General features: G+C 55.8%; 2 protein-coding genes across 2 annotated transcripts in view; one reads left to right on the top strand and one right to left on the bottom strand.

The window, feature by feature from the left end:
• CDH23 (cadherin related 23) overlaps positions 1-26603 on the top strand; it is a 388293-nt gene that overhangs the window by 273464 nt on the left and 88226 nt on the right. The window contains exons 22-29 of the mRNA XM_052640480.1: positions 899-1088; positions 1398-1543; positions 4169-4388; positions 6065-6217; positions 8280-8393; positions 11074-11222; positions 21536-21596; positions 22495-22643. Of these exons, the coding sequence (XP_052496440.1) occupies positions 899-1088; positions 1398-1543; positions 4169-4388; positions 6065-6217; positions 8280-8393; positions 11074-11222; positions 21536-21596; positions 22495-22643 (1182 nt within the window). The remainder of the gene's footprint in view (positions 1-898; positions 1089-1397; positions 1544-4168; positions 4389-6064; positions 6218-8279; positions 8394-11073; positions 11223-21535; positions 21597-22494; positions 22644-26603) is intronic.
• C5H10orf105 (chromosome 5 C10orf105 homolog) lies at positions 14390-14761 on the bottom strand. The gene has a single exon (XM_052639320.1). The coding sequence runs from the start codon at positions 14759-14761 to the stop codon at positions 14390-14392; it is 372 nt and encodes a 123-aa protein (XP_052495280.1).

Raw genomic sequence — 26603 nt, 5'->3', positions numbered from 1 at the left:
ATCTGTCCGTTCTGGTCTAATGGCCCCTGAGATGCCTCCGTCTGGGGTTTAAGCCAGAGGAGGGACAGATTCTGCTGCCAAAGCACAAAAGGCCCCACATCAAGTAAGATGAAGGAGCTGACAAGGCCAGGCTGTCATCCCCGAGTGTCCTGGAGTTCAGAATGACACCGTCCTGATGCAGCCCCTGGGACTGCAGTCACACCCCACTGATTTTGTCCATCCTGGGCACTGCTGTGGCCCCTGCAGCACAGGGTCGGGGTGAGCTGACGGGTGGGTGCCACTGCTGGCCTGGGGCCCTAGGAGGCCGCTAGGGTGGCATCTGGGTCAGCTCCACGCCTGGTGCTGTGTGATACTGAGTCTGGCCCAGGCCCCTCTGAGGTAGATGGTAGAGGAGTTCCCTATGAGCAGAGATTGGTGGGCGTAGGGACCTGGGAGAGAATGGGCTACAGGGTTTGTTGCCCTGGATTAGGTCAGCATTGAGGTTGATCCCTTCATGGAGTGGGGCTTACAAGTGGGATACCACAGTGGGGCTGGAAGGTTAAAGGGGCCATAGTGTCTGGGGCCCCTGTCCTAAGACCTCTCCCTTCTCGGATATGGCATCCTCTGCTCCAGGGAAACACCCCTCTCCCTCCCCCAGCCCCACCCCAACTTACAGCCACATGACTGGCCCCAACTTACTGTGGTTCATCTTCTGAACCTCCTGCCTCCCAATCCCTAGAGACACCCCCTGCTGAAGCCAAGATGGAGACCCAGTGCCTGAGTCTGAGCCAGAATGCCTCCTGTGCCCAGGCAGTGGGGTGCCCAGCATGGGAGCTCAGACAACCGGGTCAGGCAGCCCAGGCCACAGAGAAACCTTCCTGGGCTGGGCTCAGTTGAAGGGCCAGTTCCCCCCCGGCAGGTGGTGGCTGTGGACCCAGACGTGGGGGAGAACGGCACCCTGGTGTATAGCATCCAGCCACCCAACAAGTTCTACAGCCTCAACAGCAGCACAGGCAAGATCCGCACCACCCACGTCATGCTGGACCGGGAGAATCCCGACCCCCACGAGGCGGAGCTGATGCGCAAAATCATCGTCTCTGTCACGGACTGTACGTTCCCCTCACGCCTGGGCTGTGGCCCCTGACCCTCAGTGACCTGGGGACCTCCCCCAGTGCATGTCCTCTGGCCGTCCTGGGGCCTACCCAGGAGGGCTGTAACTTCATCATCAAGAGTGGAGTAGCACCTATTTCCCAGTTGTGACCGCCAGAGCACCCTTAGGGGGCAGAGGAGGGCTGGGGGTGCAAGGCCCAGGCTGCCTCCTGGAGGGGCCACTGGGATGGAAGGCCTCTGAATCACCTTTCTCCCTCCCCCTTTTTCTCCTGTACCCCTCTCCCCGCTCCTCTCCGTGGTCCCCCTAGGTGGCACACCCCCTCTGAAAGCCACCAGCAGTGCCACAGTGTTTGTGAACCTCTTGGACCTCAATGACAATGACCCCACCTTTCAGAACCTGCCTTTTGTGGCCGAGGTGCTTGAAGGTACCCCTGCAGGGGTCTCTGTCTACCAGGTGAGTTTCCCTTTCGTGGCCCGAGATCCTGCTCTCTGTCATCTCCTCACTTCATACCAACCTGCCAGCCAGGGAGCAGTGGGTGCTATGCGTGCCCAGGTCGCGATGGGCACTTTGCACGGGTCACGGGCAGCTGAGACAGGCCACAATCCACTCCAGGCTTGGAGAGCCAGTGCTCTGAGAGATGGAAATGGAAGGCTCCCTGGAGGAGGAGGGGCTTGAGTTGGGTCTTGAAGGAAAGCACCCAAGGAGATGGATAAAGGCAGAGGGAGAGAGGCAGAGACAGAATTCTGGGAAGCCAAATGGCTTTCTCAGGGCCTGACTGTGATGGTCTGGCCCGAGACTCTCAACACTTCATGCCTATAGGTGTTTCTAGAACACAAAGAAGGTCAGACGAGTGTAGCCCAGACATTCTGTCTGCATGGGCAGCCCCTCTGCTGTAAGCCCAAGGCAGCCCCACACGGTGGGTGGGATCCCTCCACTTTTCAGGAGACATAAAGAGACTTGCCCAAGTCCCTGTGGCCGAGAAGAGATGGGCCTGGGCCTTCTGTTGATGCCCTAATGGGGCTGTTTAGAAACACTGAAAGGCCCTCAAAGTTAAGAGGTGGGCTTTGGAGTAGGCTTTCCAAGTCTACCACCGATGTGCTGGGTGACTTGGAGCACCCTGTTTAACCACTCTGGGCCTGTGAAGTAGGGATCAGAATAGTAGACCTGGCTGGCCATGTGATGGGGATCCAATAAGACATATGTGTAAGCAAGCTGCCACTTGGACTTCAGGAAATACACAGCAAATGATGTACTCATGACATGTGTGTCTGTCACGGGGGTTTCTACATGAGAGACAGTGGGATCCCATAGCAAGGGGTTAGCCTGATCCCATTCAGAGAAGACAGGGCTATTTGTCAAGATGCCAGAACGGTTCACCTGAAGTGGGCCATGCCCTGAAGACCCACTGTGCTTCAGTTTCTTCATCTATAAAAGGAGATTAAGGTTCCAGGGAGCATTCTCTCTCTCCAACAGGACGTTCTCCCCAAACCCCCAGCAGGGGGAGCTGCAATCCAGGAAATGCAGCCACTCCCTGAGGCGGAGTGCCCCACAGATAGGAAGGGGGAGCCTCCAGACCGGTTCTCCTCTAGACTCCCAGGCAAGAGAGGGAGGAAACGCCCAACAGCACAGCCTCTGAGTTTATGGAGGAACTGGCTCAGAGTCATGTGAAGATGGTTGGAGGAACTGGGAGTATTTAACTGGGAAACTGTCTTTAGATACAGACAGGGAAAGGGAAGTCGCTCAGTCGTGTCCGACTCCCTGCGACCCCATGGACTGCAGCCTACCAGGGTCCTCTGTCCGTGGGATTTTCCAGGCAGGAGTACTGGAGTGGGTTGCCATTTTCTTCTCCAGAAAGAGGGCTCTAACTTGAGCTGTGCAGTTCCCCAGGTCCCCTCTACAACCTCAGCTAATAATGATTTCTGCTGAATGTGCAGAAGAACTTTCCCCAGGGATCAGAGCTGTGCAGATAAATTAGAAGTAGCGAGTCCCCCAGTGAGGAAACCATCCAATCCAAGTCTGGATACTCTCTTCTTGTCCGGCTTGTTGGATGTAAATTAGGCCAGATGACACTAACATTGACTTTCAATTTTGAGCCATGTCATACTGTGCTAAGTCACTTCAGTCGCGTCCAACTCTGTGCAACCCTATAGACTGTAGCCCACAGGCTACTCTGTCCATGGGATTTCTCAGGCAGGAATACTGGAGTAGGTTGCCATTTCCTTCTCCAGGGGATCTTCCTGACCCAGGGATTGAACCCACGTTTCTTAAGTCTCCTGCATTGGCAAATGAGTTCCTTACCACTAGCACCACCTGGGAAATCCCCTCAATCCTGAGAGTCTTGGTTAGATTCAAAGCTCTCATTTTAACTGTTTTTGCACATTTTTCCTCAAATGTCTTGAATCTTCTGTAAAACTTTCAACATGTCAGAGTCTTGAGTCAGGATCTCTCTCATCAGCACTGGAGGTGCAAACGGTAACAGTTGGGAGCAGCCTAAGGACTGGGAGAAAGTTGGCCTACATGTGTCCTCAAATGGCCAGGATTTAATCAAATCCTCAAATGACTTTTAAAAACCAGCTGTATCATCTCATTTTTGTTGTCTTACGAATAGAACAGACCATGGGAGGGAATCCTTTTTATCAAGCATTTTGTGTAGTTGAGTTCCACATAGTTGAAGGGTCTGAGCTGTTTAGCAACTGCTCCTAGCCAGCAGTGTGAGAGTCAGGGATGAGGGAGACCCCTGAGCTTAGAGAGGGTCCTGGGCCAGCTGGAGTGAGTCTGGAAGAGCTTCCTACTGAGGAGAGCAGGGTTTTGAAGGGAGAAGGCTGTAGACCTGGACACTTGTTCTGGAAAGCCCCTTTCCCACCTCTCCCACCCCCAGCCCCACTTGTTGCATCTGTATACCTTTCAGCTCGGACATGCTGACCCCCTTGAGAGCATCTAGGAGGCCGCATTGTGGATAGTGGCCTGGCCTGAGGCTCTGGGGCAGCAGCCGTGTCATCGGGAAGGAGGGGGCCCTTCTCGGGGGGTGCGCATCAGTACCGGTGTCCCCAGACCTCACTCCAGCTCCCCCTCTCCCAGGTGGCGGCCATCGACCTGGACGAGGGCCTGAACGGGCTGGTGTCCTACCGCATGCAGGTGGGCATGCCCCGCATGGACTTCGTCATCAACAGCAGCAGCGGCGTGGTGGTCACCACCGCCGAGCTGGACCGCGAGCGGATCGCCGAGTACCAGCTGCGCGTGGTGGCCAGCGATGCGGGCACGCCCACCAAGAGCTCCACCAGCACACTCACCATTCGAGGTGAGGGTGCGGCATGCCTCCTTGCTGTGCTGAGTGCATGCATGGGCCCCGGGGCAATGCCAAGCTGGCTGGGAGCCCATGCCCACCACTGCTGTCCACTGTCCAGGCAGCGCAGACTGCCTTGCTAATGGGCATCCTCTTCAACTGGAGCCGTTCGACATAGCCCTTCATGTTTCTACCAGTTCAAACATGCCAGCAGGGCCTTCTCTCTACCTGGTCACTGACTTCAGGGTCTCAGAGCCCAGGAGCAGTGACCTGGACACACTGCTCAGGTCCCCCAATTTGATCCCAGCAGCATCAGAGAGGGTTTGAGCAGGGGTGGCACCCTTGGGGTTACAAGCAGGCAGGGAGGTTCAGAGCTCTTTGTCTGTCTTTGGAAGGACAGACTTCCTGTTTGGAGATGTAAAGGGAAGCTTCCCTTCCTGTATTCAGGGAATGCCTGAAATTGCTGTGGAAGGGCATCACCTGGGAAGAGGGCAGCTGGGATTCCCAGACTCCCTAAGATTTCTCACCCCCAGGGCCCCTCTCGATAACTCCCACTGTCTCCACCCTCCAGCAAGGCAGGGCCAGGCTGAGGAGGGTTACTATTTCTCACCTACTCGGCCTGTGTCTTTAATTTCTAGGACAAAACTTGGACGTGGACGTGAACTCTTGCCATGGGGCCAGGAGTAATCCCAGGGAAATAGTTCAGAATGTAACAGGCAGGAGATGGGCTGTTCTCTCTGATAGGCCTGGTCCCATCCTGGCTCCTGCTGGCCTCCGTGGGATGGGGAGTGAGCAGCAGTTGGCCTGGCACAAACGTTCACCTCCCTTAATCATGACCCAAGATGATGGAAGCTAGAGAGAGCTGAACATCCACTCTCTTGTTGATCCAAGGCTTGGGGGTTCCTCGTGCCAGTTTGATGACCCATGTCTGTGCCTGTGATTGACAGGGCAGATGTCCAGCCCTCTCAAAGAGGACCCCAGATTTTCTTTTTCCAAGACTCAGCAGAAACCATGTCATCTGATGAACTGATCACTTCTCCTGGTGTTATTGCAAAGAGGATCCGAAGCAGGGTGGGGCTCATTTCACTATGAAGGTCATCCTAGGTCATCTGCCAAAGGAATGGGGGCCTGATGTGCAGAGCTGCAAAACAAATCTGTAAGGGAAATTAGACTTTGGGGGATAGTTCTCAAAGCCAGCTACTTTCCCTGGGATAAACTGGGGACGGGCCTCCCCAAGACCCCCACCCACCATTCTCTCACTGTGTGACTTTGGACAGGTCATTTAGTTCCTCTGAGCTTCCTTATCTCTACAGTGTGCCAAATGATGGGTACCTAGTGAGGATGGTATGAGGGGCCCCTGTGGTCCTGTACAGGAAGCACTTAGCCTGGGCCTGGCACCTGTGGAGAGCGGAGGAATGTGGTGACTGTCATTACAGTCATCATTGTTGTTGTTAGGCGCATATTGGAGAGAGACTCTGGGGTTTCGATGGCATGAGCCTCAGGAGGGGGCAGGATCTCTGTTCAGCTCTGTCCTGGCCCCAGCAGCCATGGGGGCCCTCGGCCCATGATGAGCAGATGTTGACTCCTAGGAAATGTGTTTCCTGTTGGGCTGTGGCATGAGCTGCTGCCTTTGGAGCTGGTAGTTTAGGGTGGAAGCCAGGCCTAGCCCTGAGTGCCGACTCTGCCCCCAGTGCTGGATGTGAATGACGAGACGCCCACCTTCTTCCCTGCCGTGTACAATGTCTCCGTGTCGGAGGACGTGCCTCGGGAGTTCCGGGTGGTCTGGCTGAACTGCACTGACAACGACGTGGGCCTCAATGCTGAGCTCAGCTACTTCATAACAGGTGTGGCCCTGCCTCCCTGCCCCTCAGATGAGCGGCCAGCCTGGAGTGGGCTTGGGAAGAGGGGAATAAGGGATAGGACCTGCCCTGGCCATCAGCCTTTTGCCCCTGCTGGGGCCTCAAAGATTTGCTCTTGACTTTTCCCAAAGGGTTTGCGCCTGGGTCCCTCTGGTCTGGCTCTCTTGGAGGGGTGGCGGGAGGGGGGACGGGCATGCCTTCTGTGCCTATTGGATGATATGGGGGTCTTCCTGAGGTTTATTCTAGAGGGTGGTGGAGCCAGTGACTCCTGGGGAGAAGCCCTGCCCCCAACTCCACCCCACATCTCTAGCCAACAAAGCAGTGGCTAGAGGAATGTGGCCTAGCCCTTCCCAGGGCACCTTTCACTCATGATGAGAATTTTCATCTGTTTAGAGACAAATAGTTTAGATATCTCTGAGCGAAATGATTCTAGCTTAAAAGTGTCAAGTGGCTACCATTTAGAGAGCTGTGGAGAAATGTCCACGTCCTGGCTCCACAGGAGAAAGTGAGCTGTGATCGATTAGTGATGTCTGCAGTGGCAGTAGTCTTGGTAGGCGGTGGCAAACATGCTATGTATTAGCCATTCCTGGATTAGAACAGTCCACCAGCGCTCTTCAGTCCATGGCACACCTGAGAGGTGCCAGGGTGCGTGGAAGAGAGCAGAGCAGTCCTTTCACTTTCCTCAGCCCTCCCCTCAGCCATTTGACTGGCTCAGTCTTCACTCTGCCCCTGGCCTGCCTGCAACCACATTACACACACGCTCATATGACTACGTACCTGTGCACACACCAGCTTCCCTGACGCCTCTCCCCTGAGTGAGGAATCCCAGACTACAACCCACCCCCGGCTTGCTGCCGCCCAGGTGACCTCCCAGGCCTCCACCTCTCCTCTCCAGATCCATTCCCTCCTCCCTCTCCCTGAAAGAGGCCCCACACCTTCAGACCAGCTCCTTGCAGGTTGTTCTCAAGACTGCTCTGGAAAACGCTGTTATCAAGACCCCCACGTGGCACCAGCCATGGTTTAGCCTCCAGCATTACTTGTGTCTTATTTCCTCCCCTGCCCCTTGAAGCCAGATTGTGCCCCTTGTAGATGGTGTTTCAGACACTGGGAAGCAGGTATTAGAGACTCGGGGGACAGAGTGCTTTCTCCAGGGGCCAACCACGTGAGGGCAAGGGAGCGCCTGGTGGCAGCCTCTGGGGTGACTTCCTGGCGCCTCAGAGTGGCCAGTCCCTGCTGACCTGAGAGCCCCCAGCCCTAGGTTTCTCAGATCTTAATTTTGCACATTCTGCCAGGCGCTGCACAGCATCCCAAGCCAAGCTAGCACAAACCCGGTTCAGTGGCGCCCTCTGCTGCCCAGAGGGCCACACTGCCTCCCAGCTGGCAGGGAAGGGTCTCCACACTGTTCTGATGGAGTCCTCTCCACGTTTATCCTTTCCTCTCCTCTCCTCGGAGGGGAGACCATCCCCCTTCCCACCTGGCCCAGAACTCAGGAAGACTCAGTACCACTTGTCTCCTGTCCACTTGCCGCCACTCTTTACTCTGTGTAGCCTCCGGGAGTCCCCACTCAGAGAGCCCAAGACCACTCAGCTGACCCCAAAGTCCTCAACCACATATAAAAGCCCTGACCCTTCTACCAGACAGGCAGGTGGCAGAGTGGAGAAGGACATGGGTTCAGGAACCAGACTTTCCGGTTAGAGTCCTACACCCCGAATAGGTGACAATACGCCATAACCTCACTAAAGGACCATTTTCCTGCCCTGTGAAGTAGCGACAGCACAAATGAGATGCAGCGCCTGGTACCCAGTAGGTGTTCTACCAATGTCAGACTCTTAGGATTTCAGGCATTTAAACCTTCACCCAAGCCCACATAGGCAAGCCCACGCCCTCATCAGAGCCCCTTAGGACCTCCCCTCCCTGGTAGTGCTGAGTGGACCACACAGCCTTTCACCCCTGGACCAGCCCTGGGTATCCTGGCTCAGAAGCCGAGCTGGGTGCCACCACCCTTTCCCTGGTTCCTGAGCAGGGCTTCATTCTCTCTTGCCCGCAGGTGGAAATGTGGATGGGAAGTTCAGCGTTGGCTACCGCGATGCCACAGTGAGAACAGTGGTAAACCTGGACCGGGAGACCACAGCCACATACACGCTCGTTCTGGAGGCCATCGGTGAGCGCCAGCCCACCCACTGAGTCTGCATGGGTGCCCTCCCAGAAGCTGACCTTGAGGCAAAGGCTGTGCCCTGGTGACAGTGGAAAAGGGCAACCAGACCCTCGGTACAGTAGCATCCCCTTGCCAGCCATGAGGCTCGGCGCGTGGTGCTACGTGCAAGATGCTAAGGTGGTGTGGCGGGGGCTACATGGGGGCCAGACAGGAGACCAGCACGTAGACAAATCACTGCAAACTAGAACAGAGCAGAAGAGGGTGAAGGGGTGGCCCAAGAGTGCAAGCACCAAGGGTGGTGGAAACGTGCAGAGGCGGGTGATCAAGACGGGCTGCTTGAAGGAAGTTGCCTCTGTGAGTGCCTTTGGATTAATTAGGACTATTAGTGGCAATTTTTAAAATAAACTAGCTTCAGCAGGATGGGCTCACAAAACCACACTGGTCCACAGGGAGATGGAGCTTTACCTGTGGACTGGCTTTGGGGCTCAGATGATGCCACAGGCCTCAGTCTCTCTGTGTTGGCTGCCTCTGCCCCTGTGTGTGAGCTCCATCCTCTGGTTCACTTGGTGACAGATTCTTGCTGCAGTCCCAGCCTTAGTCTGAGTTCCCTGAGCAGCAGGGAACTGGCATTTGTATCTTTCCCAGCTTCCCCAGCAGAAACCCTCAGATGAGCTCTGATTAGTTCCATCTGTCCCGGCACCTGTCTCTGAACCCCTCCTTACAGCCAAGAGGGGATGTGATATGCTAGTTAGTTGGGTCTGTCCCTGTCCCTGGGGGAGCTGTCAGACCCACCTGGAACCCCAGGCCTCAGAGTCGGGAAGGGAAGTTTTCAGAGGGACCTTCAGGGCACAGACTTGCCTAAGAGAGCAGGATAGTGCTGATAGAAACGAGACATGCTGCCCACCACCTTGGGGCCCACATTGGGTTTCCATATGTGGAGAAGCAGGGAGGGCATTTCAGGCCTGAATTGGAAGATGAGAGAGAGCTCTGTGTCTGGGTGTCCCTTGGTGGGAGAGGGGCTGTGATCAGGTAGGGCCCCTTGTGGAGGCCTAAATGTTTAGCTGGAAGTTTGGTCTTGGTTCCAGGCAGCAGGGAGCTCTTGATGACATCGGATGGCAAGAGGGGTGTGATGAGGCCTGTGTCCCCCAGATGCCCCTGGTGTTCACAGGAACGCCCTATTCAGTGTTTGCAGTGATCTCAGGGTGAGAGGCAGTGAGATCTGTGTGCCTCACTCTAGCCAGCCTGCAGTCACTCCCCAGCATCTCCCCCGTGCGTCTTCCCCCTGCCCTGTTCTCCTCCCATCCTGGAGTGGCCACACCGCCCTCTGGAGGCCCGTCACCCACCCTTGGTTCAGCCTTTGCATGAAGCACTGGCTAGGAGGAGAGGCTGGGGCCTTCTATGGAGCCTGCCAGCTCACACTGTCCCCAGACGGGGCACGTAAGAAGTACCCCGGACAGTGAGAGGTTGGTCCTGGAGAGGAGCTCAGGAGGACAAAGTGACCTACCTCAGGATAACTCGCTGACCCCAGCAGGTGGGCAGCTGGCTTGGGAAGAAGGACAGAGTCACCCCTGGTCCTCAGCCAATACCAGCTACCCGTACTCCTCCCTGGGGTGACCGCCCTTGCCTGGACACGCAGCATTGGGCACAAGAAGGATGACCCAACCCTGGGAGGGTCCTTCCAGGAACTGAGGGGGCAGAATCCCTGAATACTTAAGGCTTAGAAATCAGGCAGAGCCCACATCACTGAATGCAGAGGCCCAGTCCGTCCTGCAGGCGTGTTTGACCCATCCCACGTTTCATGAGAAATGATAGTTAGTTTTGGACATTTAAAAATCAGGAGATTTTAGTCAAAAGCTCAGATGTTTACTCTCTCTTGAGGAATCAGAACATCTGGTGTCCCTGGGCCCCATTCCGCCTGTCCAGTGTGGACAGAAGCCGAGGACGGCTGCCTCGGAGGCAGACACACCCTCCTGGCCCCAACAGCAGTGGGGTTTGTCATCTCAGTCCCTGTAGCTGATTCCTAGGGCTGTTGAAGCACACGATCACACTGTTGGTGGCTTAAGGAACAAATTTATTTTCTCACAGCTCCAGGGGCCAGAAGTTCAAAATTAGGGTGTCAGCAGGACTGCATTCCCTCTGAAGGTTCTAGGGGAGGGTCCTTCCCCACCTCTTCCGGTTTCTGGTGGCTCCAAGTGTCCCTTGGCCTGTGGCCGCCGGACTCTGGTCTCCACCTCCAACTTCACATGGCCTTCTCCTCTCTGTGTCAAATCCGTGCTTTCCCACCCCCATGCCTTTCTCTTGTAAGGACCCTTGTCATGGGATTTACAGCCCACCCAGATAATCCAGGATACCTCCTCTCAGGATCCTTAATTACATCGTCAAAGTCACTTTCTCCCTGTAAAGTTACATGTACAGGTTCCCAGGAAGTTGCAATAGGTGTATCTTTCGGGGGCCACCATTCAACCTACTCCATGCCTCAGTCACCTCCTCTGATAATGCACCCACTTGACAGGCTTGTTGTGAGGATTGAATGAGTTCTTGGGACATGTTAGATACTGTTAGTGTTGTTCCTAACCTAGAGAAAAAGAGCCACCCCCTCGCAGAGGTGGGGGAACAGAGTCTGGCTGGCACCCGGGAGCATGCCCCTCAGGCAGCTGCTAACACCACCCTCCTCTGCCCCCCACAGACAACGGCCCCGTGGGCAAGCGGCGCACGGGCACAGCTACCGTGTTTGTCACCGTCCTGGATGTGAATGACAACCGGCCCATCTTTCTGCAGAGCAGCTACGAGGCCAGCGTCTCCGAGGACATCCCTGAGGGCCACAGCATCGTGCAGGCAGGTGATGGCGGGTGGAGCGGGGGCCGGGCAGGGCCACATTCAGTTCAGAGCGCACGCTCAGTGGCCTTGCAGCAGGAGGGAGACCGGCCAGTCCAGCTGCTGCTCCCAAGCAGCCAGTGCTGGAACCAGAGAGGGACCCAGGCGCCCTCCTCCCCCCTGGGGAGAGTAAGCCCCCAGGTTATGTAACCCAGGATGGATGGGCCCAAAACAGAAGGCCTTGGCCCTCCTCTCCCCACTCCCTCCGTCCCCCACAGGCCTCTCCCCATCCCCCACTGCACCCAGAAGGCCCTTTCAGAGCAGGAGGGAGCTGGAGACGTCACATTTCCCAGAAAGGAGGAGAGAGCCAGGGCCCAACACAGCCCAGAACAGAGCTGCTTTCACAGGGCTCTTGGCTGAAGCTCCCCTCTTGGGAAATAAACAGGCACAAAAAGAAAGGGCTCCTTTGCCCGGGGAGCAGGAGCCACAGCTTTGGGCCTCGGGGGAGGAAGGCAGGGACCTGAAAAAGGAGGTTGGGTGCCCTCCCGAACCCTCCCTGGAGGCCTCAGTTGCTGGGTGGGGAGGGAGGCCAGGCATGAATTACCCTCCTCACCAGCTGTGGGGTTTCCAAGTTGGAGGCTGAGCCAAACAGAGCAAATCTGGGCCTGCCCGCTGGGACAGGCTCCCAGGCTTGGGAGGGGCCCAAGAGTGGGAGGTTGGCAGTTTGCCCACCTCTCTGCATCAGGGCCAGGCGTGGGGCAGGAGGGGAGCCGGGAGCAGGGTGCTGACTCCCAGAGGTGCCAAGAGTCCAGGAAGCCATGGGTTGGCAGGGTCTGGGGGCTGGTTCCAGAAAAAGGTTTTCTCCCTCTGAGCCTCAGCTCCTAGGGTCTTAAAGACACCCACCATACTAAGCCATGGGGCTCCACTCTCTCCTAGCCTAAAACTTAGCACCTGCCACCCCCAGCTCACACAGGTCTCCAAGGATCAACCTGGGAACACAGATGGGGGTACAGCAGACCTTTGAGAGCCCTCTTCTCCCCGCCTCCAGCTTTTTGTCCTTCAGGTCAAGGGTAGCCTTACTGCCCACCCTGTGACACCACATGCCAGGCAGAGCATGCTGGCGCGGGGGTGATATGGTGACCAACTCCAGGCAGAATTCAGCATGGGGTGTCTCAGGTAGAAGTGACGGGGGGAAAACCTGTACAGGAAGAGGTTACTGCGCTGCAAGAGGAGGCCTGCCCCGCTTTCTAAACCCCAAGACTTGGTTTCTATTTATATAGCTACTCAGAGTGAGATCCTAGAACCTTTGAGTAATACAAGGCAGTCCCCGACTCTCCCCATTTCTCAGGGAGAAAATCAGGCTCTGGTGATTTCTCAAGGCCCTGGAAGTAAGTTTCTAGCCAAAGTGGACTTGCTCTCAGATGTCAGACTGACCTGAGAGGAAGGCACAGTGGGCCTGCTGGGAGAGACAACTTCTCTGCAGGGGCATCCAAGGGAAGACAAGGTGCCCCTGGGACTAAACAGGGCCACCGTTCACTCAGTAAACAGAGGCCCCATGCCTCTGAGTCTGCTGCTGGTGAGGCAGATGAGGGGCTGGACTTGGTCTCGCTCTGTGGGGACCTCCCAGGCCTGCAAAAAGGAGCAGCCATGACGGGGATGACCCACACTGCCCAAAGAAGAGGTCCCTTTCCTCCCTTGATTTCAGCAGGAGGAAGCTTCAGGTGGAGACAGAGGGCTTCACGGAGGGCATGCGAACCGAGTGAGCTGTAGCCCACAGTGGACAGATATTTCAGTTTGCCTGGAGTCTTGGGTCAAGATGAGGCTAGAAACATCATTCGCTGTCAGCTCCCAATGGGCACTGAGCACCAGACAAAGAAGCTCTGGCTTGATCCAGCAGTAGGGAGCCAACAAAGGTTCTGGAGCTGGGGAGTGGCAGAATCAGAGCTCACTCTGTGAGAAGACGTGCCTGGCTGCTCTGTGGATTGTAGCAGGGTTATGTAGATCAGTCCCTAATGGGGTACAGGTGACCCTAGCCAGATGACTCTCTGGGGCAGGAGCTGGGCAGTTCAGACCCCTCCGCCTAGCCCCCTAAATTGGGTACCAATCAAAGTGGTTAGCCCCAGCCTTACGAGGAGAGGTTGAAGGTTTGGGATTCTGAGAAGCCCAGCCTGGGGTGGGATTGCTTTGACAGTAGCCAGTCATTGAAGCAATCACCAAAAATAAGATACCGCACCTCGTGTGGTCAAGGCCTGAGGTTCCACAGCTGTCCTGGAGAGGCCTGGACCCTCCCAGCTGGAGGAAGCCTGCCTCCCTCCCTGGGTGAGGCATGGAGCCTCTACGATGCTCTCAGAGCCCGGATAAAATCACCTCCAGTTGCGGACAGTGCCTCCTCCCGCTCTGACACAGCGCCAGTCCTGGCCTCTGCAAGGAGCTTCTTAAGTCATTCCCAGCCCCTTCCTCATCCATCCTGGCTCAGGTGCATTGAGGGGGGTGTGTGCCAAAGTGATAGCCAAGATTGTGACTTGCTAGGTGTGTTGAGAGCCCCCAGAATGCCCCTCCTCCTAGCAGGCACCCAGCATCTGATTCACCACCAGAGGTGCTGGCTGCTCCCATGGATTACAGGCAAATGCAGGCAAGGTCCAGGAAGTCGGGGGAGAGGATTCCCTGGGTTCCTCTTTGCCTCAGGCACTGAGTTGGCACAGAGGGCAGGACACTCCCTTGCCCCCAGCATGGCTGAGTATTTCACTTGGCTGGAGGGAACCTTTGGCCATTCAGCAACTCGCACTGGAATCTGAATGGGGCTTTGGCACCTGGAGGGTGGGCAGGGCTTCTCTTGGGAAGAAGTGGGGCTGCTTCCTGGAGATGGCTGGTGCCTGGTGGTCAGAGAGGGGCCTTGGGGGCCCCAGGTTTGTACGGTTGAAAGCCTTGAGCCAAGGGTCCAGATGGTTGCAGGTGCCCAGTCACTGGTCCAGGAGCCTTCCAACCGGCAGCAGCTAAAGTGGCAGCAGGAAGGAAGGCATTCTTCCGGGGGACGATCCCTGGGAAAGGCCCCGGGCCTGAGTGCACAGGGTACCGCTGGCAGTGGGCTTGTGGCCCAGGTTATTTGAGCCACTGCCCTCTTGCAGCCTGAGGTGCCTGGTTCTGCCCAAGGCAGGAGGGTCTGTGGATGGAATAGGAGGACACCCCTGTCACATCTTGGTAGATTCCGTGCAGTCGCAGTCGTGGTTGTCCTCTCTGCCCGGCAGGGGGCGCCGGGGGGCAGGCCGGCCTCGGCGGAAGCTGTGCAGGGAGCGGCGCAGCGAGCCCAGGCGCTTCCAGAGGCGGAGCTGGGGCTCGCTGGGGCTCCCCGGGTGGTGGGGCATGCACTCGCGGGCCCGGCGGCGGCTCGGGTCCAGTGCCCGGGGCTTGCAGAGGGTCATGAACAGCAGACAGGTGGCCAGCAGAAGGAAGATGCAGGCCAGGGCAATGAGCACGGGGATGGGGTCAACGGCCTCTGAGAGCCTCCCCGGAGTGGCTGGAGCTGTGAGCAAGGCGAGGGGGCTGGTGCCCTCTGTGTTCATGGCTCCTGCAACAGGAATGAGACAGGAGCAAATGCGCTGCACTCAGGACTGGAAGGGGAGGGGGCTTTGATGGCTGCTGGGCACTGCGCTCATTTTCCAGGTGAGAACAGTGAGCCTGGGAGAGGCAACAAGTCTAAAGTCACACAGCGGGAGAGTGATGGAGCTGGGCCTGAACTCAGACCCTCCATCTGCTCCAGTCCCTGCCTGCCTGTCACAGAGGAGGCAGGAAGGGTAATGCCTTCTGGCATTTTAAAGTCAATTCTCATGAATCACAACAGAGTCTTGGGATCTAAGACCAATCCCGTCCCTAACTTGCTCTGTGACCAGGAACAAACCATCAGTTATAGCTGCAGAGGGCAAGGATCCTAGCAGTTATCTGCCACCAAGGCTACAAACTGGTCGAGTTCTTACAGTGCTTTTATAAACTTAAATTAATTGTGGATGTTTTTTAAAAAACACAAAAAAATGAGGTTTCACATAAATATCTGAACACCTGGCTTCTCTTGAAATTTCAGAATTTTAGCAATAGCAACATGGGGCCCATTGCTGCCGGCCCCCAGGGGCGGGGGCTGAGCAGCAGCTGCCTGATTTAGATGGGGTGCTGGCCCCCAGCTCACTGCACTCCCTGCCCTCCGGCTCCCCACACACCTATGTTACCCACTTGACCCCCAGGAGAATTCCTGTTGGTGCTTCCCAAAGAAGTCCAGCCTGCTCCAGAGACAAGTGAGGAAACTGAGGCCCAAATAAGGGGCAGCCAAGCCCAAGGCCACACTGTGAGCCAGTGGCCAAGCTAAAGCTAGAACCAGGGTCCCCGACCCCTGGACTGGTGGCATTGCCACCCTGCTGGCTCCCAGCCCTCTCCCAGGGCTTCCTGAGAACAAGTGGGAAAGAACCCCCAGAGAGCAGCCCACTTGACAAGGTGGGGCTGGAAACCCCCAGACATAGTCATCCATTACCGCTTAGGATCATCCCACTGGTGGGGGGTTGGGGGGTTGGCGGCAGATTCCTTATAGCTGGCAAATCAAACTGAGCTCTTGGTTGCAAATTTACATAGTTAGAGACCAGCTAGTAAATAGCATGTTACCAGCAGGACAGGTGGGCAGGTCTACCTGAAGAGTGGGGACAGCGGGGCCTCAGCTGAGCTGACAGAATCCCAGAAAGCAGGCCACTGTGATCCCTCTTCCAGATTCCTAAGAGAAGCCAGAAATCTGGACTTTTTTAAGGCAAACTTGCCTGATGTTGAGGTGTTGCCAACTAATTCAAATCTGCTTGAATCCCCTCTGGAGAGACAGGGGGGACAAAAAAGACACTGCAAAGGCCAAACAAACTTGATTTTTTTTTTTTTAATCCAAATGAATTTTCAAATATTTAAAATACTACGAATGGGCCAAACAAAATACGTAAGGAGGCTACATACAGCTTGCAGGCCAACATTTGTGATCTTTGATTTCTACAAACACAGGACAGGAAATCCAGAAGGGGGTTTAATAAGAAATAATCATTTGTTTCTCTTTGACCTTTGAGACTTTCATGACCTAGAGGATAACAGAGTTCTCTCCTTTTCCTAAGTCACAGCCTAGTCTAACTTAGTCAAGTCGTAGCACCAACACTAGGGAGGAGAGAGGGCTTTCGGTTACACCGAGACTCTGCCTGTGGGCTGCAGAGCCCACCAAGTCAGCAGGAAGTGGGGAATGGAGAAGGGGCCCCCCTGGCCCACACCCTCCCGAGCCGCCATCACCACCCCAGGTACTCACCAACAGCCACAGGACCTAACTCTTGGCTCTCTGTGCCCAGCCTCCTCTGCCTGCGGCCTCCCCTGTGCCCAGGGACTAAGGGCATCCAGTGCACCCCACCCCCTACCCCCACCCAGTCCCCACCACCACTCCTTCCCAGCATTTCCAGAGAATGACCCCTCCCAGCTCCCAGATGGAAACTTTGATGCCCATCTCGCTGCCTGGGGCCTCCGCCTCTTAGCATCAGGCCTAGAGAGTGCGCTGACCAGGCCATATGTGGGTTGGCCCTTCCTTGAATCTGGAAGGGAAGAGGGATGGGGTGTGCCCACTGCCATGTCCCCTGGGGAGAGAACTGCCCATCCCTCCATCCTCCCCAGGGAAGCGCTTGGCTGGGAGTAAGAAAAGGGCAGTCTGAAGTGAGAGACGTCACAGCCCTGCTAGTCCTGGTGCTATTTCGAGACCTCCGCATGGACCTGGAGACCCTATCAGGCTAGCAAAGCAGGTCCAGGCTTCAGTCCTTGGGGCAGTGCTTTGAAAAAACATGTGAGGCTAAATTGGCATTGGAGTATTTTCTTTGGGAGCAAGAGATTCCCAAGTGGTTGAAAATATCAGGCCATCCTTCCAGGGAGGTGCGGCAAGACTGACTACAGGGCCCCCGGCTGCCCTGTCAGAGCAGCCAGCCAGGGCCAGTGGTTCTGGGGAAAGGAGGCCTCTGTCAGACCAAGGCTAGGAATGATCTCAAGAGCAGCTGAAGCCTCTCCCTGCCCACTGGAGCCCCAGGCATGCCTGCAGGCCTCACTTTGGACATATCTCTGCAAGCTCAGTCTAGAACCTTCTTTCTTCATTCAGAGCTCCAAGAACAGGGCCTGCTGTGATCAGAGGGGACTGACCTCAGCACATCTTTCTGGGTGGCCTGAGACTAACCACTGCTGCTACCTGGGCCTAGGTTCCACTCGCTACGAAAGCAGAGGGATTCCCCATGTCTGAGCACATGCGCACATCCTCCCCACAGAACCCCAGGCAGCGTGCTGCCCCACTTCCCTGCAGGCCCCAGCACTGACCTCACAGCCAGCCCTCGGCAGTCTGCAGCTGGGCGAGAGGTCTTCTCAGCTGTTCGAGGGAGGTCCCGGGAGCACTGGTCGTCTCTGTGACCCCCACCTGCCCTGGGCTCTGCCTGTGTCCCTCAGCCAGCCAGGCAGAGTGGCCCTCGCCCCTCACTCTCCAGTTAGACCTGGCTTTGTCTGGAAGAGTCTGGGCCCTCCCTGGGGGGAGGGGAAAGCCAGGAAGGTCGGGATGGCAACTGGGCTGGGAAGAGGGAGCCTCATGGAGGAGTTGGGCGCTCTGAGCCTTCCCACGGCCTTCACTGGCTGGTCTCCTTGGAGCCCTCTGGAGGGGCGGGGGCCCTTGGGGGGAACGCAGGGGGGAGGGTCTCTCTGATTCTGTACCCGAGGCTCTCACCTTCCCCTGCTGGACGTTTGAATGGTATGGTCGGGGGCAGCCAGCGGGTTGCTATTCAGTGCCTGCCAGCCTCCAGGTTACCGGGGAGAGGGGCTACAAGCCACGCGGTGGGAGGGGACCGGGCAGAGAGATGGGCCCTGGCAGCCCCCAGGCCCCCCTCCCCTTAGCTTCCCAGAAGAGCACCTTCCTTTTGAGGGTATCGGGCTGTAGAAGTGAGGGGGAGAGGCATTTTCAAAAGTCAGAGAAATCACAGGGCAGAACATAGAGGATTGAGACTTCTAGGGCTGCACTCCTTGTAGTTTGAGGGAGCCCTTGGAGACCCCCAGGCGGTGGCTACACGCAGGCACGCGCATACACACGCGCATACACACACTCCCCACCCCGTCCTCCCCCCACCCCCCCAGCCTCCTTTCCTCCTGGAGGCCAGCACTTCCCTGGCAACCAGCCTGCTTAGAAGCCTAAGTCTTCAGCAGCTTTCCCATCAAGGACCCCCAAGCTCCCAGATAGGGGGAGTTGTGGCTCTGCCCAAGACCTGAGCCTGGGGTCCACCTGCTTTTCGGGGAGCCTGTTTTTTTGACAAATAGCTCAGATGGTAAAGAATGTGCCTGCCAATGAAGGAGACCTGAGTTTGGTCCCTGGGTCGGGAAGATCCCCTGGAGAAGGGAATGGCTACCCACTCCAGTATTCTTGCCTGGGAATCCCATGGTCAGATGAGCCTGGTGGGCTGCAGTCCATGGGGTCACAAAGAGTCGAACATGACTCAGCGACTAACACTTTCACTTCCTGCCCTTTGCCCTTGACAACAGAGAAGCATCCTCTGCATAGTCCCAAGTGGGTAGGATTATGAGCGTCCGCTAGGTGACTGAGGGGTCGTCTCATCCAGCCCTGTCTTCCAGATAATGAAACAGATCTGAAGAGGTGCAGCCTGGCCAGGGTCCCCCGCCTAGCTAGTGGTGGTGACTTGGTGCTTTTCCTGAAAAGGCTGGGCAGGCGTGGCACCGGCATCTGGCACCCTGAGCCACATCAGCCTAAAGATGTCCCCAGTGCTCAGTGGGCCTGCTGGATGCCTGTAGCTTACACCTCACTGCCGAGGTCCAGCCTCAGCAGAGTCCAGGGATATCCTCAGGATGGATGACGTTGGCGAATGAAGAAAGATAGATAAAGAGATAAAGAAAGAGACATGGGGTGACCAAGCTTCTTCGAGCGAGACCCACTTACTTTATTCTTCTTGGGGCTTTTATACCCTGAGTTATACATACAGCAAGGTGAAAAATGCGGAGTCAACTCAACATTCCATCAGTAATAACTTTTATCGATATCATGTTCCTTCCTACAAAAGTCTTTTTTTGTACATCATCTTCTATTCTGGAAGCCTGTTGATATTCCATGACCTCCTTTTGATAAAGGTTGGTCAGCCAGGACACCAGAACAATGATTTTCCCTTAAAGTGTTTCTTCTTAAATTCTTAGCCTGCGTCACCCTTAAAGTACAGAGTTACATTTTTATGGAGCAAAGATTCAGCGGGTTACAGCAAAGAAAGAACTTATTAACTCAAAGTCTAATGTTGCTAATGCTAAGGCTATTACTTGCTTCTTCTACATCCTGACTATATGCACTCCCAGGAACACAATGGATAAGGGATGTGAGAACTTGGCAGCAAGCATTGCATAGGCTCAACAATGTTGCAAGAGTTTGGATAAAACCGCCAAGTAAGCTAGAATGCTAACGGGGGGTTTGGAACACTCCTTTCATGCCCAGGAGATTTATCAACGAGTTAACTCTTTTGGTCAGGGACAGACCCCTGCTAATGTCAGAAGAGCTGGTGAAAGACATAAAATAATAAGCCAGACAGATTCTGGTTTGGGGGGTAGATGCTCAAGTAAGTTCAGGGGGTCCCTTGAGTCCTGATCTCGCCTTTGCCCGTCAGGCCTCTTCCTCATGACCTTTGCCATGGGTGGGATTCTCCACGTTGGCTCCCGGCACCTCGCCCTTCGGTGAACCTCATTCACTTTCTCTTCCTATGCTGACAGCACACCTCACCTGTGGCCTCCATTTTTCTTAAATGGCTGGAGGCAAAACTCCCCAGGTGGCACAGGCTGCCAGGAAAGGGAGGCATCCAGGAAGTCCCACCACGGACAGCAACACCCAAGGGTGTCCACTGGACAGCTCAGCCCTCTTCCTGTCCTGATCCCTTTCAGAGCCAGGCTGTCGAAGTGCCCCACTACATCCCTCCACCTTCTAGCTTTTACGTCTTCTCAGGGGAGGGAAGAACTCCACAGCAAGGGGCAACGCAGCCATCCCAACCCCAGTGTAAATCAAGAGGACCTTTCAGGAAAAGGTGGCATGTCTCATAACATCCAGCCTTCGGCATCTATCTTGGCACCAGACCAGACGCTTTGCAGCAATTATATCTAATTTGCCCATCAACCACACAAGGTTGATTATCACTGTACCTACTGAGGCTCAGTGAGGTTATTGTATCCATGGCCACATAGCCAGTAAGTGGCAAAGCCAGGGCTTGTGCTTGGGTCTGCCTGACCCAAACCCGCTGTTCCTTTCACACCAACAGACTCTGTCCTCTGCACCATCAACATGCTCTTCAAAGCCCATAGACACACAGCACAGGGCTGACGTGATTGCTGAGGACAAGAGGGCAGATCCAGGGAAAGGGCGAAGGTCCCGGGGGTTACACAGCAAGTCGCACGTAAGGTGGCCCTGTGGGAGCCTGCCCAGCCACGCAAGCCCAGGCCTCTCTCTGCATCACTTGGCAGGGGTATGCTCTGCTTCTTTCCAGTGGGTAGTGGGTAGAGGAGGTATTTAGCTCTTGGTTTGATGGGACAGACCTCAGGGCCATCTGTGGCTCTGCCAGCAGCCTCAAGGTCACATGCTTTGTCAGAAGGGCTAAGCACTGGGCATTCTCAGAGTGAGAAGAGCACCCCCAAGTCGCACTGGAAATAGGGCATAAGCCTGAGGTGCAACCTAGCAAACCGGGGTGGGCTGGAGCTACACTGGAATGATCATGTGTGTGAATGGACCTGGAGCCATTCCTTTGGCAAGTGGGGTTTCTGGGTTTCCACAATGTGGCTGTTACAGTGTACAGTATACTTTCTGGGAGTTGTAGTATATACAGTGCCAGGCTGGGAGCCAGAATAGCTTCAGACCAAGAAAGTGTGGGCAAGGAGCAGTTGTGCACCCCACCTACCCCAGGTGAGTCTCCTGGACTCTCAGAAGGCTGAAGGAGGGAACCGTGGAGGGCCAAGCTGAGCTAGCCAAGCCTGGATCCAGAGAGCCGTGGTGCTCCTTCTCGCCCTTGCTCACCAGGAGCCTGGAGGAGTGTCAGGAGAAAGAGCTGGCTGGTCTCCTGCCACAGCCAGGGCAGCCCGGGGCCATCAACAGACAGGTGTCCTCATAGGGAACGAGAAAAATGTGTCCCTCTCCTCTTCTACACCCCCAGCTTCATGGGAAGCTGGGTTTGGGCAGGACAGGCTTGGGGTGGTGTAAGGAAAGGGGAGGGACTCCACAAACACCTTCTCTGCCTATGGGTGGAATTTGAGGAGTAACCACGTGTCTCATTCTCCCTCAGCTAAAAGCCGCAGATGCAGATGAGGGCGAGTTTGGGCGTGTGTGGTACCGCATCCTTCACGGTGAGTAGGCTGCCCTAGGATGGCAGGGGGAGGTGGTTCCTGCCCCAGGGTAGCAGAGCTTCTCTAGGCTGCCAAGGGTCTGGGAGACAGGTCAGAGGGAGGACTGCTCTCAAATCATTTGCACCAAGTTGGTCGTGTTTTCGGTGAGGATGCATTCGACTGCTGTGCTAAGCTCTTCAAGCCCCGCAGTGGGGCATCACCCTGACAGAGGGGGCCTCGAAGGCCAGAGCAGCCCAGAGCAGTGAGCTCCCAAGACACTGAGTGTCACTGGCCCAGTGTGTGTCACGTGCCCCTGCCTGAACCAGTCACTGTGGCCTTGGACACTGGGACAGCCCCCCACCCCCACCCCAGCACCCTCCCAAGGCTGAGTCTCACTGGGCCAGCTAGAATCCCGGGACCGTGCCTGAACCAGTCACTACGACCCGAGACTGCAGTGTGCTGATCTTGCTTCTGGAATCAGGGGTGAGCTCACCCCTATGAGTAGAGGTGGCTGGATCCCAAAGGAAAATGAGAGTCCACAAGGTGGGGGAGTGGGTGCTTCCTCACTAAAGCTCTCACAGAGAATTTGATTTGTGTTCCATTCTTTGTAATGCCCCAGTGTCCTCTGAAATAGTGAATCTGCTGACACCTCCGGTTGTGGAGGTCTCGGGACCTCTAGGCTTTCCATAAGTGGGGCACAGAATGAGCGTCTACCCCCTCCCTCAAATCCTGCTAGGCTAGGGCAGTGTGAGGCGAGGCTTCTATACCACTTCAGGCTTCGGCCAAGTGCCTGAGACCTCTGGGAAGAGTCTGCCTTCTGGGGGTCTGGGCTCCCCATCTTCCCCTCCATAACCATGATCCCATAAGCATCCTACTCCAGGGGAGAGAGCCCATGCATATCCTCTGTCCCTCCACACAGGTAATCAGGGCAACAACTTCCGGATCCACGTCAGCAATGGGCTCCTCATGCGAGGGCCCCGGCCGCTGGACCGGGAGCGGAACTCGTCACACGTTCTGATAGTGGAGGCCTACAACCATGACCTGGGCCCCATGCGGAGCTCCGTCAGGGTGAGGCCAAGGGCGCTCTGGGGCCGGGGTCTTGCACATGGGGCAGCATGTCGTGAAGCCCTGTGTTTTGTTCGGCACTGCCGTCAGGGCTGAGCCAGAGCCTCAGCTGGACCAGAGGCGGCCAGCAGCTGGGGCCCAGGGTGGGGTGGGGGTATCGCTCATCTGGGTGCTGAATGACACCTGGGCTCAGTAGGGGCGCCTTGGGCTCAGACCCGCCTGGGATCTTGGATGTGTCATTTTGCTCCAAGCCCAAGTTTTTCCAAATGTGGAAAGGGGTCAGTGATGCGGATGCCTGTCCTAAAGAATGAGGCATCTTTACTACACTAACCCCTGTATCCACACAGCTCTCTGGTGCGGGCCAGGGGACTCTCACACATGGGATCTTGGAGCTATAGATGTTACCAACTTCATTTTACAAATGAGGAAACTGAGGCACAGAGGAGCCACTTGTGATCAAACCAGGACTTGACCATGTCTTCTGAGTCCAAGTTCAATGTTCTTTCCATTGAAAGTGTCTGCCAAATATTCCAGTCAGCACACCCAGCTGCCCCATCAGATGTCGTCCTCTCTGCCCTCCTCACTCCCCTCAGGCCTCTCCCCTCTGCAACTGAAATCAGATCAACCCTAATCTTCCTGAGCGGTCAGAACATGCACCCAGATATTCCATTGGCTGGGCCAGGTGTTCTCTCCTGCCCAGTTACAAGGGGATGACAGAGATAAGGGAGATGACCTACACGGTCACCCCCGCCCTACCCCACTGCACACTTAGCAACTCACTGCCCCTTCCCCTTAACCAGGTGGAAAGTGAGTCAGACCTTAGAGGTGAAGAGTGGGAGGAAGACGGGAAAAGTTGGGGTGGGGAGCAAGCAGGGACTTTTACCCAGAACTGAGTGGGGCAGAATCAGCTGCTCTTATCGGCCCATCTCCACCCCGCTGTTTCCCTCAGGCTGGAAACAGTGAACAGAAGCCTGCCTCGGGTCCCCATCACAAAGGAGGGTGCTGGGGAGCGGGTGATTCAGCCTTGGCCCATCTTCTGCTGTTGCCCCGCAGCTCTGCCCCAGGAAGAGATGGTGAGGGAAACCTGGGTGCTTACGGCTGCTGCTCTGAGCGAGGTCCGCCCTGATGGAGGTGACCGAGGGGGTTAGATCCCTCGGCGTTTCATACCTTGGAGCTGTTTGGAACGATTCCAGGGGCCTGGTGACTGAGGGTCACAGTTACCTAAATGTGCACTGAATCAGCCCCACACAGCCACGCTCACCTTCATGACTATGAGATACTGAATCAGAATGTGAATAAGTAATCCACCCACTTCAGAGCATGCCCTCAGTGGGGCCAGCTTCAGGCCACAGGGTGACCGATGTCAGCGTGGCTTGGCTTGGCACCTGGACCTCAAGCTGCGTAACCACAGCCCTCCTGCCCCACCCCCCACTCACCTCCCTCCCAGGAGCAGGTGGGCACCTCTCTCCAGGGTCCGCTCCTGTCACTGCCTCAGCATTGCAGCTGCAAACCTTTCTAACAAAACAGTGTGCAGCACCCCAGGTACAGTGTAAAACAAAACAAAGCCGAGCTACGCCCATTGGTGCAGGGTGAGACACCCAGAGCCACACCTGCTCAGCCACGCTCTGTTTGTCCTCTCCCCATGAACCCTGCGGAACATTAAGCACCCTCACTCTGGGCCAGGCACTTTTCTAAGTGCCTCCTGTGCTTGAGCTCATTTAAGCCTCTTAACAACCCTCTGATGTAGGCACCGTTATTATACCCATTTTATAGATGAGCAGATTGAGGCAAGGAGGGCTAGGCCAATGTGTTGAGGGTCACACAGCAGTAAGGGTAGACAGAGCCAGGCTTCACACCCAGACAGTCAGCTCAGATCTATTCTCTTAACCATCTCACAGAAGGTTCACTGCCTCACAGAAGGTTCCAGAGCACAGAAACCACCACTGCCTTATGCCCAAGAGTCATTTTTAAGGTGGGGATTTGGTTGCTTGCCCACAGGGTCAGAACTTGATGGCCCTTATTATACACAGCTCCCACACCCCTGAGCCCAAGAAAAGCCAGGACCTTCCTGAAGACAGTCTGGGGACGCCAGCTTTGCCCTGGACTCATTTCCCCAGCAGCAGCAGAGTTGGCTTGAGGGGCCATCCACAATCTTCAGGTCAGAGACCAGGACAGCACCTATGAGGGGCCAGGGAGTGAAACGATAGAGACTTGGGGCCTTACACGCATACTGCGCGTGTGCACACGCAGTCTCCTGACTCGTCCCCTCTGGAGGGCACAGCTCTAGACAGAAAGTGGGGCTAGTTCTCCGGGGAGCCCAGCAGCTAAGTCACTGAGCCCTCCTGCTCAGCAGGAACTTGGCAGACCTGTTTCCTGTACATCTGTGTCTCAGGTTCGCAAACCACACACCATTTTGCCTCCTGTCTCTGCTGCTATAAACAAGGCTGAAACCAGCAAGAGGAGAGTGGCATGCAGCCAGTCTTATGCAGGGCCACACCCAGGCTCCATGCTACCTCACTCCTCTGTTTATTGCACTGTCAGACTAGCCCTATTTTTTTCTCCCCATACCTCTTGGAGTCAAGGTCATTTGGCCAAGCCGACTCGACTCGGGAAGGGGAAGGCTCACAGTTTCGAAAGATGGATGGGTAGTTTCTGTTTATAGCAAGAGAGTTCCTGAAATTCATCCATGCAAATTCCCCCTCACAGCCACCCATCCCACCCCACCCAGGAGCTCCCCAGCCAAGTTCTTGGTGAAGCCAGACTTAGAAGGTTCTGGCTTGTGAGCAGCTGTGCTCTGGAGTAGGCATGCTAGTTTGCATATTGGGTTCTGGGTGTCTGGACATGAAAATTTGATGACCTAGCAGAACTACAGGGGCCCCAAGAGCAGGGAAGTAGAGAAAACTTTACCCCCAGAGACATCTCTTCCCCACTACTCTCCCTCCCCACTCACTTCATAGTTCTCTGCCACTCAGGCCACCATTTCTGCTTATACCAACAGAAGCCCCTTCATTTCCATCCAGCTAATTCCCCACTAACCCAGGAAGAGAAGCTGAGGCTGATCTGAGTGGCAGTGATCAATCAGAAGCCAAATATGCATGTTCTCAGATGGGACCTTGCTCTGCCATCGGCACTGGGGACCACATGTGAACTCTGTGCTGCGCATCATTGCCCCAGCCCCATCGGCTCCCTGCCTCCTCTGTTGGCAAGCTCCTGCTGGCCCAGGCTCTGTTAGTCTGGAAGGAGGGTCTCTCTCCTGTTCTGGGGCCAGCTCATCCCTAGCATGGAGCAAAGAGTGGTAGGGCTGCTGGACTGGGAACCAGGAGAACCATCACTGTCTTCCCAGCTGTCAGTGACCTTGAGGCCTCGGGCAAGTCCCTCCCCATCTCTGGGCCGCTGTTCCCTCATCTGGGAAAAGAGGCAGGAGCCCTGGGCCTCCCTGTGGTTCATTGAGCAGCACCACCAGCCTCTGACTATAGCTCCCCTCCCCGCCACGCTGGTTCTTCTGGACACAGCCCTGGTCTTACCCCTGTCTGGGCCAGACCTCCTGTGCATGTTCACATGCTCCTGTGAGTGTTGAGAGGAGAGGGGTGCACAAAAAGAAGAGTGAGGTGCTGACCTCTGGCCGTCTCATCTCTCTCCATCTTTCACATTGTGTTTTTGTTTTTGCTATTGTTGTTATGTAAGACATACATGTTCAATAGGGAGAAATTAGAAAATGTAAATAAGCAGTGATGAAAATTGTGCATAATTCCACAACTCAGAGATAACCGCTGTCTTGGGCTGGGTCTGCAGAAGCCAATCCTGAGACAAGGGTTAGTGTGAACGTGATAAGTAGGAAGTATCGGAAGTGTGCCCGGGAAAAGCCGGAAGGGGCATGGACCAGGAAGGAAAGGCAGCCAGCAAAGTGGAACACAGGAAACTGACTCAGTCCCCCAGGGAGCTCTGGAGGCGGTCATCTCCGCT

Source organism: Budorcas taxicolor, chromosome 5, assembly GCF_023091745.1.
Source record: "Budorcas taxicolor isolate Tak-1 chromosome 5, Takin1.1, whole genome shotgun sequence".
NCBI classification, from domain to species: domain Eukaryota; kingdom Metazoa; phylum Chordata; class Mammalia; order Artiodactyla; family Bovidae; genus Budorcas; species Budorcas taxicolor.
The sequence above is the reverse complement of the archived record's forward strand: the minus strand, read 5'-3'. Positions and strand labels throughout refer to the sequence as shown.

Coding starts and splice junctions, on each gene's coding strand:
- C5H10orf105 (XM_052639320.1), bottom strand. CDS start 14,761: ATGAACACAGAGGGCACCAGCCCCCTCGCCTTGCTCACAGCTCCAGCC.